Source organism: Salarias fasciatus, chromosome 7 (assembly GCF_902148845.1).
Source record: "Salarias fasciatus chromosome 7, fSalaFa1.1, whole genome shotgun sequence".
NCBI lineage: Eukaryota > Metazoa > Chordata > Actinopteri > Blenniiformes > Blenniidae > Salarias > Salarias fasciatus.
Window position 1 is genome coordinate 26483812 of NC_043751.1, and position 18569 is coordinate 26502380.

Below are 18569 nucleotides of genomic sequence, written 5' to 3' on the forward strand. Positions count from 1 at the left end.
ATACAGAAGTTTTTTTTTCTTTCCTTTTTTTTGCCAGAGTCACTGAAGTTTTGGCGAAAGCAGGAAATAACACAAGTGCATCTATTATTCATTTATACAGTGTCGTTCTTTTTTCCTACATGCGTCTTTCTGGAAATGTCAGACGGGCGTCATCCTCTTCCAGACGTCCCATAAAAACCCACCTTTAGCACAGCGTCATTGTTTTCGACACATACTATATGCTACCTCTTTATTGTTTTTATTGATTTCTCCCCATACTTTGCAGCGAGGCTCTTTGTAATTATGTTTTCAAAAGTGTTATATAAATAAACTTTTTTATTATTATTGATATTTTCATTCCCAAACACATATGAAATATTTATATTTCTCATCTCCCTGACTTGCCGCCGCAACATAACTGCTTTTCCATCTCTATTAATCTACACGTTATAAACACTGAAAGAGTAAATACTTGTTTAATCAATGCGGGGTGCCATGACTGAGAGGTCAAACAGCGAAAGCAGATTTAGTGAGTTTATTCTAGTGAGAAATTTCAAGGAGCGTTGAAAACATACTCACTCTGATACTATTTCTGCTCATGTATTCACTTCGCCCATAAGTACAGCTGAGGGTTCAGAGCCGGCGGCGTGGAAGTGTCAGCGATCGTTTCTCTTTATTGGGACACGGTGAGGCCGAGGTGAGAGGGAAATGAGGAGCGGTAAAGTGACCACCAAATAAAAGGCAACTGTCGAGAGAGTTAGGTGACTAAACACAAATGGAGCTTCGTGTTTTGACCTTGACGTCCGGGTGTCTCGTTGACTTGCGATCACCTGTGTGAAAGCGTAGAGTGCTCTCACTGCGGGTTGCATTCACAGACCTTTGTTTGGGAACTAATGGGGAGGTTTTCAAGTGTTTCCGACCAGTGAAGCTGCTATACACTCCTGGAATGATTGGGCATTCAGAAACAATCAGACCTTTTTTTTTTCCTATCTTGTTATGATTTAGAGTCAAAGTCAGGGATTAATAATAAGGTGGTAATCAGTTTTTTTTTTCAACTGAAAGAAATGAAAAAGAAGGGTCCTAAACTTGGATTTTCTGCAGCGTGTTTACCCAGGTGAAGCCGTGAAACAACTCACTGTAAATCTCTGGGCAATATTTTCAAACATTTTGACATGAAGTGACATTTGAGGCCCTATTTGGCTGGTGTGAGCGGATGTTACTCTGGCGCAGAGGTCTTTATGTGTCGGACTTTGCTGAGTGACAAATATAACAGCATGACTAAAAGTGCATGACTCACGCTCCGTCTGAGAGCACGCCAAATGTTTTGGTTGGATGGATATTGAAACCGGCTCTATTGACAGGTGCTAAGCAGAACATTTCTGTTTAACCCACATTTGCATAAACTATGTGGAGTTTGTATATCAGAATGATTAAACAGATTTGAAGGAAGTGGCATGAATTTTTTATCTCCAGGGTGCAGAAGATTTCTCTTGAATGGGAGGAATTGAATACCCTTCAACAACCTGAAGGAGGTTAAAGGAGTTTCCGATCAATCTCCATGATTCAGGCCAAACTTGAAATGTTTGGCTGTCAGACCTTTCTTCCGGGCCTCCGTTCGGCAACATCACTGTTTACCAATTGATCGGGCGTTCCACAGGGCTCCATTATTCCGGATAAAGGAGGACTCTGCTAGACTGACACGCACATGAACTGTGTTTCATACATTATTTAGCATGCTATGCAATGTGGGGAAAAATATTCCAACAAGTTATTCCCTGTTTGTTTCCGAGAACAATATAGAAGATGCATGAAATATTTAGCACACAAACAGAATGTGTGTGTCTGTACAGCCAAAACAATTAAACAGAATATCTAATACTTGCATTATGTTAGATTGCACTGCCTTCCCATAATGTTTTGATGATATGTGATTTTGTTTGATAAATTCGGAGTGGCTGTGGCTCACATTGGTGGAGCGGATCGTCTTTCAGCTGCAATGTTTCAGGTTCGATTCTCCATCTCTCCCTGCTCATACGTAGATGTTCCTTTTAGCAAGGCAGTCACAGTCAGCCATGCCACTGAACGCTGTCAGACAGCAAAGAAGCCCGCCGCATTCGCGAGTGTTGATTTCTTCTCTTGTCGTTTGCGTGACAGGTATATTTTACACAGAGGGCCAGTGGATAGTGCGTCATCAGGCTTCTAACCTTTGACCTCTCTGGCTCCAGCGGTCACTGAGGCCCCAAACTCAAAATGTTCAGTTGATAGTTTAGTGCATCACATGGCATGTCACTATTTGTGTGTGAACGGGACAAACAATGCAAAGCGTTTTGGGACTGCTGAAACAGAAAAAAAAAAAAAAAGTGAATTAAGTGAAACCCATTTACCATATGAATCTTGGTTGACCTTGTGTTCCATTTTGGTGGATTTGCATAAGTCCGGTTGAATGTATGTTACACCCTTCACACGTTCGGGCCGGTATCCAGAGTCCGTGCCGCTGCTGATGCAAAGGAAGCCCGGCATTAGAATTTCTATTGGGTACAGATTTAGTAAATGCATTCTAGCGGAGGGTGAGGGTGAGTCATTTGACATTTGACGCTGATTTTTTTAAGGACCAAAAAAAAAAAAAGGGAAAAAAAATGTGGCGGTTTCCTATTATTTCTTTGAGGATCAAGAGATAATTGAACAATTAGCCTGTAGACACAAAATTAAACAGTGGAAATGTGTTTTTAATTTTCAAGCCTAATTTTCCTCTCAGTATGAATTAAAAAAATAGCGCAGCAGAAGTAGAATTCTAAATCGCTTTAGTAGTCACATCTCATTTGTTGATTTTTTTTTGGTCATAGTGGGCTTGAATTGAACTTTTTCAGATTTTTTTTTTTCTTGCAGTCTGAAGTGGACTGTGTAAAGTTCAAGGCAGTTGTGCAATCTGTACGTATCCAAGTACAGGTTTGCAATTTTAATGGCACATCGTCTGCAGCGAAGTCCAGCGCACAGTTCAAAGGGGCGATAGTCATTCTCTCAATAATTCATGGGCGTGTTTTGGATGTTATACCCTAAAAAAAAAAAAAAAAAAATGATCAGAAAGTCAGAGAGCCATTTCCTACTCTTTTGCACATTGCAGGAAGTTTTTTTTTTAATCTCCAGTCTCCATACTCGCTCATGTGGAACTTCAACTTTGCATTGTGGGTCTCAACCTTTCTATTTTTAGCATTTTTGAGGTGAGTGTGGGAATCTGTGCCGATGCATAATACATAAGGCTGATATAACTCATGAAGGAAGATTCAGTCAAGCAGTAGTGACAGAAACAGCAGAGTTCAGGACGAAGAGTTGCTACAAGTCAAATTCTTCCAGTAGGGCAACTCACCTGTATGTAATACAAAACAAGAGGGGAAAAAAAACACTACAGTGAACCTGCCTGGTTTTCATGTCAACATTTTCAAGTGAAAACACAAACTTTTTGTTGCATTATGGGAGTCACGACAACGTTGGGTGGAGTCACTGAAAACGCAGCGGCTGTCGTAAAAAGCTGTTCTGCACATTTGGAGCATTAGAAAAAACGACATCCTTTTTTAATGTTTCTGCCTTATACGAGTATTGTTTTCGAAACATAAAACTTTTCTGAAATAAAACACAAAAAATGACTCATTTTCGCTTGAGTTCTGGTGTAAATGATGCCAAAGATTCTTGACTTTTTGTGGACTTCATGTGAAAAAACAAAACAAACAACAAAACTTCAACCATCCTAAAAAAATCAATAGAAAACATACATCACTGACAAGTTGTTTCTCATCATATAGGTTAGAATAAACTGTACACATTGATTATTACAAAATGGCCTTATTTGTAGCCACTGCAAGAAATCAACAAATGCCAGCTCCTCACAGTGTTCTTACAAACCTCCAGCATCAACCAATTTTTGGATCTACAAAACCGTCTTTCAACATAATATATGTTTGAATGGAAAGTTTTCAAACAACAGATAAGGGAGAGTTGAGGTTTTTTCTTTGGATTCCCTCAGTTTTATCCTCAACTTCATGGCTCGCAGGGATTTGATGTGTCATTTTGGATGTGACGAATGTGGCCATCATAGAGGTATTTTTATTATGTTTTGCTTTTCAACCCTTCTGTCGGTTCATGTTCAAACTATATCTGGCGAGCTTTGTCACAACGTACTCAGACCACATGGCACACTGTCAACACTGGAAGCAAATAAAGCAGCATTTTTACTCATATGAACAATATTGGGTTAAATGGAAATGCTGCATAATTTATGTATTCAGTGTCTCTACGGTTAAGATTCGCACTTCAAGCTCACCAGACTGTTTTTACAGCAGGCGCTAAGACTTGTCAAAACAGGAAAAGGCTTATTCAAATGTGATCAAATTATATTCGCTTTATTTCATTCAGGTAAATGAATTCCGGGTATTTTTAGTGTGTGACACGAAGGAACACGAATACCACCAACAATTTTTTTTCCCCACAATGATTCCATTAGTAAACACACACTGAAATACTAAAATACATGAATAATGACTTTGTTTCATCCGTAGTACACCTCACCATCCATGCAAGTAACGTACTGCTCTGCCCCCATAAGCACATTAAAAAACAGCTGAGTTGAAAGTTGTTCTATAAATAAATCTTGGAGGAAAAACACAACAGAAAGTGGAAAAAAAAAGAAGGACCTGGGGTTAAACACATCCTCATAATGCACACAAAACCTCAAACAGTGGAACATATCAACATGTACATCTATTCCATTGTTTTTTTCTTTTTGCTGATTGGTGATCTGCTGAGAGCTCACACTCTTAGGCCCCATTTAGATGACAAATGATTCACGGTTTCCTGTCAGAACAGTTTCACATGTACACGGCAAGATTTTTAAAACAATGTCCATTTCCACGGAAATGGCATAAATGCAGTAAGTGGTTAGAAAACCAGGCCACTAGGTGTAGTTGTTTTTGTAATGAAGCCACACACACATGCACACACATTTGTATGCAGACAACAGTGTCCTATGAACATGAACAATGGCGAGATCACAGACGTTCGTATGGAAAGACGCCCAAGCTGGGCCGCTGTTAGGCGTGACTCTACCAGCTCCTAGGAGAATATGGACTGGGAGTCAAGACACTCGGCTGTTATTATCCATCTACTCGTGCATGAGCAGAAGACCTATTTGCTACGGCCGTGGTGCGCATGTGCAGTGGCAGCTTTCCTGTTGTCTCCAAGGAGATGGAGCACCAGCGTTTCACAAAGTAACAGAATTGGAGCATTTTCAAAAAGGTGCATTTTCACTGGCTTTGAGTGCTGCTGTCTTGAATACGAACCTCCAAAACACAACGGCCTCAGTTGTGAAAAGTTACTAAAGATTCTCATAAAAAGCTGCCATCCCAGAATATCCCACTTACCAGATGTCCCATATCTGTCTGATGTCCAGGATTGACACACACTTGCTGCTCTTCTGACCTCTCTCACACATGGTTTTTTATTTATTTATTTATTTCCCTCGCACATCCTCGTTGGTACTGCAAGCATCTGATGTGAACAATTAATATATGTAGAAACAGCTGGGCCACCGTGGTTCACGGAGCGTGGGCTTAATCCCATGGGAACAATTACAAGGAACAGTGACCGGGTGGAGCTGGTGTAAACCTATGCATCATGTTCTCTTAAGCATATGCTGCATGTCTCAACATTTACATAACAGTCATCTGGTTATTCCACGGACAAATCACCAGCGAGCGCTGACTGCAGCTTAATGACAAATGCTTTCAGTGACTTTTGAGGTCTACAAACAGTCGGGCCAGACATTGTGAAATACTGAATTACTCCTGTTCAGTATATCCTTGTAATTCAGGAGATCAGTAACAAATTTAGCCTTCTGGTAGCGAGTATGGAATTTTTTTAGGCTCCTTTAGTCATCAAAAGTAGCCATGTCTGCTTTCAAACCATTAAGTTGTAGACTGAAAACACTCGCTGGGCTTTTTGGACTCAGTCAGTCGTTGACGCTTGGGCCTGGGGACGGGAGAGGAAATGTCAGGACTGTTTGCTGCATTGGTGAAGCAGAGGCTGCACACCATATGCATGCTTCTTAACACGGGCTGCCTTTGGCTCAGAGTGTGTGTGTGTGGGCAGTTTTTGCACCGTAAGGTCTTAGTGGGGCATAAGCCCAAAACGACAGAATTACGGAGTATCCCACAGATAGAAGAGCTTGACGCGTGTATGCCTCATCATGCGAATTCAGTGCAGCTACTTGTCTGGCCTCGTCTGAGGCTCTGGGGAGCAGCAGCACACAGCACAACAAGCATCTCCAAGGAAATGTGGGTGGAGGCTGGTCGAGTAATGAGACACTATATCTTTTTCCCCTGGTCAAAAACAACTCCCGCAGCATGCAAGAGGAATGGGAATCAGTGTCCGTCACTGAATAATTGGTGCAACTGGCTACTTCTACTAATTTATTGACAGGTGTTAGGTCTGAAAATTCACCACGCTACAAGTCAGGATATCAAATATGTGATGTTTATTACCATGTGGAAATAACTATACAGTATCTTGCAGATTGGAAATAAAGGTAATTCTAGAAAAAAACAGTTTGCTCATTTCAACCCAATAGATATTTTAAAGTTATTTTATTATGTGAATCTCAACACATCATCATAGGTTGCAGTTGTTTGAAAGGAAATTTTAAATATTTCAGCTTAATTACACATTCCCTTTCCCTGAAGGCTACATGCTACCGGTATATCTCCATTCAACACTTGCTCCTTTCCAAATCCTCTTTCATGCGAGTGAATAGAAGTGAATGGGGGCATTTTTCTCAGCTCAAAGCAATAAAACAAAAGGAATTGAATAAGTTTTGTAATTCTCTTGGCTGAAATACAAAATGAGCCCACCGGAAAAGAAAATGTAGCCTTCATGGGCCTGTTTGTGTGAGCGCCATCCATCCATCCATCCATCCATCCATCCATCCATCCATCTCAATATTGGATCCAACAGATATGTTTGCTGAAATTGTCCTTCCACGTGTAAATTTCGCCCCTTAAATCTGTGGAACTTCCTTATTTTCCTCATATCTTACACGACATATCACATTTTTCCTATTAACAACCGATCACTGTCATTCATAGTTAGCTTCTGATCAGTTCTTTTTTCTTTTCCAATCTCACAGACTCAGACAAACACAGACAAGCTCATGCAGCTGGGATTGGATTCAGCATCCAGCCGTCAGTACCAATAAAGCTCAGCTGTGAGAGATAACAAGGACAGCAATCAGTGGAACACAGTTACATGAAAAACAACAACAACAACAAACAAAACATGTTTCAAGGCCTTTTCCAGCGACACAGTGTGCTGGTCAACTTCATTAACTTCACAAGTCTCTGTGGCAACAAGTGTGTAGCACAAATGTCCCTTTTTAAATATTTAGTAGACGGTTCTTACTTCTTTTTTTTTATTGCAGTCAGCTCGCGCTCTGTTTATTTATGGAGAGGTGGAGAGAGAAGGCTGGTCGAATTAAAAAAAACAAAAAAAAAAAACAAAGCCCAGCCAGTTTTGTGTGGCGACCCTTTGGCTTCAAGAAATGTGACACAGAACAGACATGTACTGTATGCAAATGCTGCAGGAAAAAAATGGAGCTGCGCTAAGAGGGAAAGCAACCGGTTTCCTTCAGTATCTTCAGAGCGGCCATACCACAAAGGCTGCTCTTTGTAAGCCCAGCTCTACTGAGTCTGCAGGCCCTGTTTCCTCCCATGAGGCTCTTTATCAGAAATATCCACAAATGTAACAATTCCAGCGTTCATGACACCTTATGGATTTTTAATGTGCAGGTCACAGTTCACTTTAATAATAGCAATAAATTATCAGCCATTTTCAGGAGGCTGTACACAACATGCATGTTAAAATACAGTTAAAAAAGCAATGCTAGCAATAAAAATATTTAGGTATTTGCAGCAGACTAACATCGTTTAAAATAAAATTACTTGTTTCAAAAAAAAAAAGGTTTCAAGATGATTTAAGGTAGAGCTGGGCGTCATCTGCATAACAGATATGCATATTATATTCATATTATATCTATGAAAAAAATGGCCAAGGGGAAGGAGATAGATCATGAAGAAGGTGGGGCCTGAGGCAGAGCCCTGGGGGACAACAGAGGACAGGGGAGATGACTGGGATTTAATTGAAATTTAATTAATACTGATTTTATGTGACTTCACTCAGTCCCAATGCAGAGTGATGGGGCCAACATTCCAGGGCTCACAGCTTCATATAAATACAGAGTCTGAATTGATCTTAGCAAAAAAAAAAAAAAAAAAAAAAAGAAGGCCCTTATTTCCATAGAAATCTGATGACTTTCAAGTGTGGATTCTGCTGCTTTTTAAAAGGATCCCTGCAGAACGTCATTGAATTCTGCACAGTGGACACGGCTCAGTCTGGTTAGGGGGGCTCTGTGTGTGGACTTTCCGTGTGTGTGCTTGTGTTTGCCCTGTGATGGACTGTAGTTCTGCCCGGGCTGTAATCTGCTGGGATCAGCTCCTGCCCCGGTGACCCTAAATTGGAGGTAAATCGGGGGAGGACCTCTGGGAAAAAAACATTAGGGATCACTGCTCGTAGAGGCATGGCACATAATAGAACTCCAGCAGTCTTAATCGCTTAATCACAAGGACAGCTGAAAGAGAAATTTACATACATTAGCCGTCATTTTATTGTGTGAAAAGAGAGGGTTTTTTTTCACAAAACATGAACTCTGTCATTTTTCTTCTGCTGATACCATTTCAGCTTTTCAAATATGTATTGTGATACTGACAAAAAAAAGTGTTTCAAAGATTTAAAAGCTGTCAGACAAATGTGCTTTGGAGGCCTGTTGAGATAAGTCAGTAAATGTTCTCATAGGAAATAGATGTCGATATCACTGATAATGAGTCATATGTGATATTATCAGGAGCACTTGGAATCACACATACAAGCCTCTCGATTGAACAACAACAGTATTTTTTTTTCTCTTACTTTTGCTGAGAAGTAGAATTCAAGTGGGAGAATTATTACAAGTCGAAGGCGTCTACCACTTGTAATTGTTCTGGGATGAAAGCGCTTGCATTTTTGTTTACGCGGTTAGTGTGTCAGCCATTCTGAGCTGCTGCAGAGTCCAGGGTGTGTGGCGCCAGGATCCCTGAGTTAATAGATTTCTGTCCCCAGTGCTTTTAGCGTGTTGATCCCCTGCTGACGGCTTCACACTCTGCTTTAAGCACAGAGATGTGGCGCGGCTGGGAGGGGGGCTGGAGGCTTAGAATAGAGCCTCCTTAACATCGCCAACATTTGGTTAATGTACCTCATTACTCCCCCTTTGAGCTGATTTTCACTTTCCATTCACTTGCTGCTAAAAAACACCCCTGAAATTCCATGTCTCGTACGGGCCATTGATATTTATGCTTGCAGATGCAATTAGTTTAACTCCACACAGAAATATTTGTATCTTAATTTCCTGTCTCAGCGGAAGTACAAGGAACAGGGGATGCATTAGAAAAACCCTGTGTTATTAATTATACTGTGTGCTCTATCTTAATCTTCTCCTCTCGCGGTCTGATGCTGTGTGTTTCCTGTCCAAACACGGGCTCTCCTGCTATGTGCGCTGCTTCGCTGTTTGTTGTGTTTCCCTTGTGCTCTTGTCTTTGCAGTGTTATTTTACATTCTCTGGTAAGCATCACACACAGTACTCCTTCCACCACGCTGCCTGCCTCTTCTCCCTCGGTCGCTCACTCTCTCTCTCTTTCTCCCTCAGTAGATATTTGTGTTTCTGTATCTGTGCCTCTCTCCTTTACTCTGTTTCCTCTCATCCCCTTCCCACACACACTCAGTGTCCTTGTACTGTGGGCAGTGTATATGTGCACAGAAGCACTTGAGACAACTTTTTTTTTTTTCCCATACTGGCAAGCCACTTAGCAGCTTTATATAGCAAGTACCCAAGGAGAGGATTAACAGCAGGAAACATCAACAGAATGGCTCGCTGTGATACCGAACACACACACACACACACACACACATGCAAACGCTCCATATTCATTGTACTGACTGAGCATTGGCCAGCCCCACATTCCCACCCATCATCCAACTTTTTATGTCACATTATTATGTTAGTCGTCCTGCAGACCGTCATACCCCTGTGGGACTGCGCCGCGCCGCGCAGACCACCTTTTCATCACACGGAGCACACAAAAGCATATTTGACTTTGAAAAATCCACAGGAGCCGGCGCTCGCTATTTGATCGCGCCTATTGTTTCGGTCATTTGAGTCAGCTTGTGTTGGCTCGGTTCTCGTGGGGCATCCCTCACAGGTGCTCCGTACGTAACGCACCGGATCAGAAAGGAATCACACACACTCGCTGCCTCAGAAAATGCATTGTGCACACATGCTCGCCTATTTGCACACATGATCCCTCACCCCACACACACACACACACACACACACACACACACACACACCCTACTACATTCTTCATTATCATTCCAGAGCTGATAGGCTCTAATTATCTGCCTTGGCTCTGATTAGTCTCTCTGTAACAAGCTAATTAGATGGAGCCTTGTAAAATCATCACCACCATTACCACAGAGACATGGTTGGGAAAGGCACCAACAAGCAAAAGGCAAGGAATGTGTCTTGCTCTGCTCCCCTCGAAGATTTGATAGTCAACTAAATGTTAAGTGCTCCAGCTCTGATTTCTTTCTGATTAAGTACCAGTTAAAGTCTTACGTTGCAATATAATCTTTATCCTTTCTCGTTCTTCATCACAAAAAAAAAAGGATTGTTCCATCTCACAGGGCGGAATGATCTGGCTTAAAGTGCATAAATTGCCGCTGTCAACATTTTAGGAGATAGCATCAGAACATTGATTAGTTTCTCTGCCCCCACGATACAGTGGCTATTTATCCAAAACGAACTATCGTCAGATCCGAGTCAGAACTTTTCTCTCCGCAGAATAACTTTAAAGCCTGAGCAGAAAGCTAGATTAATTCTCTGCTCTCGCTTCTTCCTCGCTCCGTTATTATCCCTCTAACAATCCTTTTAGGAGCTGTCACACACTTTATAGCTATTGTGTTTCAGTTGTGAACACTCAGAGCTAGTGTGGAGTGCAACACATTGTATTTTCCATCAAAATGCATCTTAACTGTAAGCCAGTTAAAAAAAGAAATAGGAATTGTGATCTCAGCATCTGCCTGCTGCTCTCTAACTCAGTGGAGCGAACACAAGGTGCTGTAAAAGATTTGTTGTAGCAATTCATGGCGTTTGAGGACTTTATACTATTTGGTTTATGCATGCGCCGCTCATTACAGGTGCATAGTTGTATATTATCAACTGTAATCGCCTTTGGAGAGACATTATGTTATAGAATATTAAAGAAACTAAGTACAACTGCTCATACGAAGACGGCACATCTGTCGAGTCAGCCCTCAGGTTGTAAAAGGATGCACGCGAACCCCTGCTGTTTTTGTCTTGGATTAAAAAAAGTACACATATAGCCTGTGGTCACAAGCAGGAAACCTTTTACATAATGGGATTTGGAATCCATAGTTACTTTTAGCCCTGAGGTAACTTACCTCTGTGTCTTAGCGTGCCGCGGTGTGTGTTTGCGGGAGCAGTGGAAGACAGACAGGCCCATGCTAATGCCTGACGTGTCAGGAGCGTCTTAGTGTGACAGGAATACGAGCGCACAGATTTGACATGCAGGCAAGTTCTCCTATCTGTGTGCGCATGTGTTTGTGTGTTTGTCCTGGCAGGGGGCTCTCCTTCTCTGGGGTGAGGCAGATGGCCTCTGTGGATTGCAGTCTGAACTGGTTGGCAGCTCTTCTGACATTCCTTCATGCCACGTTGACACAAGATCACAGTCAATATTTGCCCAAATAGTGTCTTAGCTTACAATTCGGTGACTTGCTCCACTTTGCAGGAATAGATTCTACACTAAAAAGTGCCCTACATTGGGCCTTGTGACACCGTCAGGAGGTTTTTTTTTTTTTTTTTCGTGAATTTTGTTTCCACATTGTGTCGTGTTTAATGTGGATAATGATCCTGTAGTATCAGTTCCACCAAATGTCATGCTATGCTTCTGTCACAGAGACGCGGTTGTACACCGCTTCTCCTTGGGTGCTGCTGCGCTCTCTTTCAGTCTGCCCTGGCTTAGGGTGAGCGACTTGGTAATTGGATTCCTGGAATCTTCTTATTCACTTCACTGAGGCAATGTGCAGGCGACAAAGTGCCTGCAGCCTCGAGGCATCATCCCTGCGCCCCTGTGGGAAGATCAAGGTAGCTTTACCCAGACTTGGTAGATGAGACTCTGGTTGAAGCTCTCTCTCGTGGGAACCTGGACGTCTCGATGCCTGGATGGTGACCCCGATGAAGAATGGATGGCTGATGTCACATCCACCAACCGCTATTCCACGGGCCCAAACACACTTCGTGACATCCACTTACAACAATCTCCAAAGCCTGGCAGCTATGGCAAAGCAAAGGGGAAGTGGAAAGATAGCAGATAAATCGCAACAGTAAAGATAGTGCTGTAATTGACTTTGGCCAGGCCTCTGAGCCGAAATGAGACTGTACTGGTATCAGTTCCTCATTACAGGCACAAGAAACACTGACATTTACTCTAATCTTTCAACACTCTGCTTTGCCATTTCCCGGGCAGGATTCACGTCTCCCATACCTGTACCCTCAGTTGACTCGCTGCTTGTTGGTGCTTGAGATTCCCCTGGCTGCTTGTCTCCCCTCCACACTCACTGTTACATGACAGCTGTCACTTTTGGTAACCAAAGCTCTGTCACTATCTCTGCACCCTCCCCCAGGCCCAGACTGGTACCTGAACAAGGTGAAGCTGAAGATCACTGATGTCAATGACAACGTCCCTGAGTGGAATATGAAGCCGTACCCTTACCTGGCAGTGGTGTCCCCCGAGGCCCCCGCAGGAACGTTTGTCTACCAGCTGCAGGCTCATGATGGGGATGAGGGCAAAAGTGGAGACGTGGAATACTTTCTGTCGGATGGTAAGTGTTCTGCCATTGACAGGCGTACGTTTGAACACGTGATGTATGGGTAGAAGATTATATTGAAATAGGTTGTGTTGTTGATAAAATAAGTTGACAGGCCAAAAACTACTGGGAGAAAAAAAAAAAACAATCCAAGTCGGACACCAGCGAAGCCACTCAGACAGACAGCCACCGGCAGTCACACATTCATTCATGCATTCATAGCCTCTTTAGGTGTCCATTAGTTTCTCTATCTTCCTGTCAGTGTGTCTCTCACTGCTTCTCGCTGCCTCTGTATCTTTGGCTCTTCTTTGTTTCTGCACATACGCACACACACACTCACACACATACACACAGCCAGAGGCCTTCACACATTTGTTTATGCACTTATCATGCACTCTCGTCTATCTGTCTGCTCCTCTCTGTTTCATACGCACAGAGCGTCGTGCAAGCGCACACTCACGTACGCAAACACACACACTGGGCTGTTGGAAGTCTGCCAGAGTAGTAGCCCCCCTGGTGGTTGAGGGGATAGAGGTTTGCTGGCATGTCAGAGATTGGGGGATGTGCTAATCTCGCCACTGGGGCTTTACAAAACACTACCGACTTCCCCTCTTACTCGCATTAGCGCTGCGCACATCTTCCAGATTTGACTTAAACCGCAATTACCACAGGGAGCCCATTGTCCATATGACAATGATAAGAACTCTTGTAAGCTGTGAGGTTTATCACCTATAATTTTTTTGCATGCTAAGTAGTTTCCCCACAAAGTAATCCCGGCCCGCTGTCAAGATTTCACATGTATTTATTTAACCCTCTTATCCTGTGCTTAACTTTGAAGACCCTTAAAATCAGATGAGAGTTGCTTCCCGTCTGATGATCAAGGTCAGCCTGTCTGGCCTTTTTTTTTTTTTTTTTTCTCGTTCTTTTTTTAGTATTTTACTGCTAGCTGAATAAAAAAAACCTTTCATTTATTTAAAGGTGTCCCATGGAGTTTTCTTGTAAACAAACCAAAGATGTGTCTAACAAACGTGCCGGATGCATTTCTTTCCACATAGAGCATTTGAGAGTCTTTTATTTTGAAATATTTAAAATCATACATTGTTTATAACTATCTTTGCTCTTTGCTCGCCAGTAGATACTATCAGCGTGACAGAATAAAGCTTGGAGACCAGGGGTCTGCTAATTAAAACATTTGCCCACAGTGTTACTAATGATCATGGACATTTTTGCATCACCTTCAAGAAAGGTGGAAAAACAAAAGCATGAAAACAAACCCCAAACTAGAAGTGAATGATAATACATTCACTGTGTAGTCTATTATTTATCACAGGGACTGTAGAATAAAGCAACACCAGTGTCCAAGACAAAAGAGGAACCGCGTATATAGAGAATAATTATGGTAATTTACAAGCAATATATCTGGGACCCAGTGGAACAGCTTATTCTGCGTATTAGAATGGGTCACCTTTTTTCAATTACTGTAAACATTGGCGTTGTTGCTCTTCCTTAGTTGTCTCCATATATGTTGTTTTGCAGCTGTGTTCCAACCAAATGTGTGTCGGAAAATAACTCCCAACAAAAGCACTGTTCTCTCCTGTTCTCCTAACGCATTCAAATCACAGAAGTTCCCAGCTGCTTTAACATCACCGTGTGTTTTTATGCCTATTTTATGTGTTTTTAAAGCCTGGGTTGTGAGCCAGTTTTGGGATCATTGTCCAGTAATAACAGATGGTTTCGGGGAGTTTAAATACCTCAGAGAGGGCAGGGAAATCACTGCAGTGAAAAACACACAGTGTTCAGAGTTTTTTTGTGAGATTTGCTGACAACATGAATCATCTTGAATATTACCTCTCCTTACCTTGAACTCAGGATGCTTTTTTTTATTCATGAGGCACACTGTCCTTGCGAGTACGGGGAGCAACCAGGGAACGAGGCGATCAGAGTCGCCGTCCCACAGCGGTCAGTCTCCTCCTGTTCGAACCACCGGTGTCTCACCAGCGGTGGCCACTGACGAGGGATGCACCGATCGCTACAAGCACTAACCTTTAGCCGCTTGCAGATACCGAGTACCAATATGAGTACTTATTTACAAGCCGAATTCATACTCCATACGCTAAACGAAGGCTATGCGCTGCAGTTTTGAATAATTTTCACATTTGTGTTCGCTGCATCCCTCAGAGATCATAATCTTTTGGCTGATAAGTCTAGTTTTCAGCTGCAAAAAATAGGCAAACATGCAGTATGTTCAGCCTGAGACAGTAACTAGCTCTGACGTCTTTTCAGCAGTGTGTCACGTACACTTTACATAATGAAAGCTGCCTGAATAGATCATCTATGATTACATGTGTGGCAGCTGCAATGCAGTGTCTAACAGCTTTTGTCTCAAGAATAATGCACATATTCTGTGCATTCACAGATGTTTAACAGTGTATAATAGAGGCAATGTACAGAGTTAAACCAAAGATGGTTGTGCTGCATATTATGCTGTGTAGAGGATGCACTTCAATAATTTGATGCATAATCATTCTCGTATAATCTCAGAGAACATATAAGCTCTACATGCTTTGCATGCAAGATGAAAATGTTTTATAGATCACAGAGATAAGACCACGAAGATTAATCGCCGGGCGACTCAGCGTTGCTTTATTTTTCTATAGAAGAAATCCAGGCTGGTTGAGAAAAAGGTTCTTCACTGAAATTGATTGTTTGAATTCCCGTGGGTGGATTTTCGAAGTTTGCCTCGGGTGTTTACCTTTGGAACAAGCAAAGTACTGAGGATAAAAGCTGTAATTCCCATTGAAACTGCGCTGCTGTTTGTGATATCATCGTGAGCTGCCCGCTTAGGCCATTGTGCTTCTTGGTGAACGTCCAAAGATTCTCGATCATCCTGTGAAACCAGTCACCTCGAGTGCACTGCCGTTCTAACACTGCACACGGTGCTTCTTCAAAGTTTTCTCTGGTGAAATGAAGTCAAAGCTTTATATATTTCTAACCGAGGTGTCATCAGGAACAGAGCTTGGTCCTGATCTCTTTGTCAACATGCAATATCTCTGCCTGATTGAAGCCTTCTCTGACTTTGTTCTTATAGCGGGTCTTTATATATGCACATTAATAAGAAATGAGTGTAGTATGTATTATATATTAAGCATATTGTTGTACTTTCTATTCATTTTTATTCTTGCGATTGACTGAAAATAGCAGTGAGAGCTCTCTGCTTTCTTCTGTATCCAAGGAATCACTTTCATTGAATGTTGCATCCAGTGACGTCTGCTGTCTTCTTTGTGTTCATTTTTTTTTTTCTCAGCGACGTGTTGTGGGATGTCAAGCAACTGTGGCTCAGTGGGCAGAGTGCTTCATTTTCCAATCATAAGGTTGATGGTTCAATCGCGCAATTGGCAGGTGTCATTGGGTGAGACACTGAACTGCAAATTCGGAGATTTGTCACCTTGCATGGTATTTTCTTTACCGTTTATAACTGGTGCTCATGATTGTCGTCTTTCAAACAATCTGGAAACATTACAAACAGTGTTCTGACTAAAGCCTGACGAATACCAAGAAATGATCAATGTAACCTTTTGAATTGAGATATTCAAAATTAGATTATTTTTTACATAAAATTGAGACAACTCCCAAGAAGGGCTAAGGTAAGGGAAGTTAGAAAAGCTTCAGGCTCCTTTTACACACGTTTTCAAGTGAAAAAGCAACGTTCTGCAAACAAAGTCTGTTTACACGGCGACAACAGAAACACTGAAAATGATGTAGTTTTCATTTTGGACCACTAGAGGGTGATGTTGGTTGTGCTTGTTATAAATCCAAGGAGAATGTGAACTGAGCATCATGATGCTCTGGAGGCCGCCATTGTTAATAATGTCTGTCTGCTTGAGCAGAAAAGCTTTTCTCTACGGCCGTGATGCGTATGTGCGTATGTAGCAGCGTTTCAGCCGTCAACACGGAGGCGGAGTTTGAGTTTTTTCAGAAAGCGGCTTTTTCCATCACTCTACACGACAGCGGATTTTTGAGCATTTTAGAAAATGTTTACCCTGGGAGCCATTCTTAAAAAGTTGCGTTTTCAGTGGCTCCGAGCACCGTTGTCATAGAAACGGACACCCAAAATGCAATGCAAGTTCGGTGTTATCAGTTGAAAAGAGAGAATTTAAAAAAACACACCTTACCAGGAAAAAGAAGTGCCAAAGGCGCAAAGTTGAGGTGGTGAATGAAAAAATATGAATTTTTAAAAAGGGGAATATTTACAGAAATCCAGCTCAGCCGTAGGGCTAAAAGCACAAGATGAACTCAAATAGACAAGAGACATTACATGTGTTCCATGCAAGAAAGAACAAAGGAAGGGGGATTAGCAAGTCTGAATATGCAATAAACACAGAGGGGAGACAAAAAAAAAATGACCACCTGAGATGATGGAGATGGTAAAAACAGAAATCAACCAACACAAACAGACCTTTAATTAATCCCAAAAAGTGTATCTCATGTAGCAGTGAGTTTAAATTAATACAGACTGGGAGGATAGAAGCCTGTCTGCTCAAATGGAGCACTATTAAAAGGTTAAAATACTCATGACCTAAATGTTTCACCCCCAATTCACCTCTGCGTCTCACTCGGTGTGGATATTAACTTCTGATTGCTAATTAAACTCCAAAAATCTGTAAATGAAGAACAACTGGTTCCAGGCATGAGTCCAATGCTTTGGAGCTGAAGTGTCTGACAAATGAAGACCAGTAAAAGCAAATTCAGCTCAGAGTCACTGCTGAGGATCTGATACGGTGCCTGAAATGAAAAGGGCAATTAAAAAGCAATTTTTTGAGAAATATTTCCTTTTAAAGACGGCTTTAAATATCCCAACGCATTTGGTGTTATGTCACCTTGGTTGAATGAGAGCAAGGTGAGCAGTGATTAAGCTATCCACGGGTTTTAATAACAGCAACAACACAAAAAAGTTTGAGTGCTTTGCCAGTACTGTATTATTAAGTTCATCTACCCACACTATTTAAATGTTTTGTGATGTAACTCAGCCTCAAAAACAGAACATTTATAATCGCAACATAAAGGAATCTCTTGAAATCTCTGAATCATGCTGTATTTTATTTTTTATTTTTTTGCAAAAGCAGGAAGACAGAGTGTCACGGTGCTATTTGGGTAACATTTTTGAGTCGCTGTTCTCGCCGGCAGCTGTGGACGAGATCCAGACACAGAAAATAATGTCATTGCATCTCCCTGCAGGCGGTGACGGCTGCTTCGCTGTAGACAAGAAGACGGGCCAGGTGGTGACCACGGGGCTGGTGCTCCAGAGGGAGAGGGAGTACTTGTTAAGTGTGGTGGCCCTGGACGGCATGGGGAGCCGCAGCGCTCCCGCCATGCTCTCCGTGGTGGCGGGAGCCAGAGCGCCGCAGTTCACCAACGCCAGCTACGCCATCTCCATCCCTGAGAACACACCCGAAGGACAGCCGTGAGTCCCGCGTCTGTCTGCACACACATCTGTCTCCATGTTTTATGCTTAACAACTTTCAACCTGTTGAAAGTTGTTTGCTTCAAAACTACAAGTACTTTTTTTAAGTCAT

At 42.1% G+C, this 18569-nt stretch overlaps 1 protein-coding gene across 1 annotated transcript in view; it reads left to right on the plus strand.

Annotated features, from left to right (window-relative positions):
- The window catches only part of LOC115391391 (neural-cadherin-like), a 102125-nt gene that overhangs the window by 15243 nt on the left and 68313 nt on the right, over positions 1 to 18569 (plus strand). Inside the window, exons 2-3 of the mRNA XM_030095630.1 lie at positions 12814 to 13011; positions 18232 to 18457. Of these exons, the coding sequence (XP_029951490.1) occupies positions 12814 to 13011; positions 18232 to 18457 (424 nt within the window). The remainder of the gene's footprint in view (positions 1 to 12813; positions 13012 to 18231; positions 18458 to 18569) is intronic.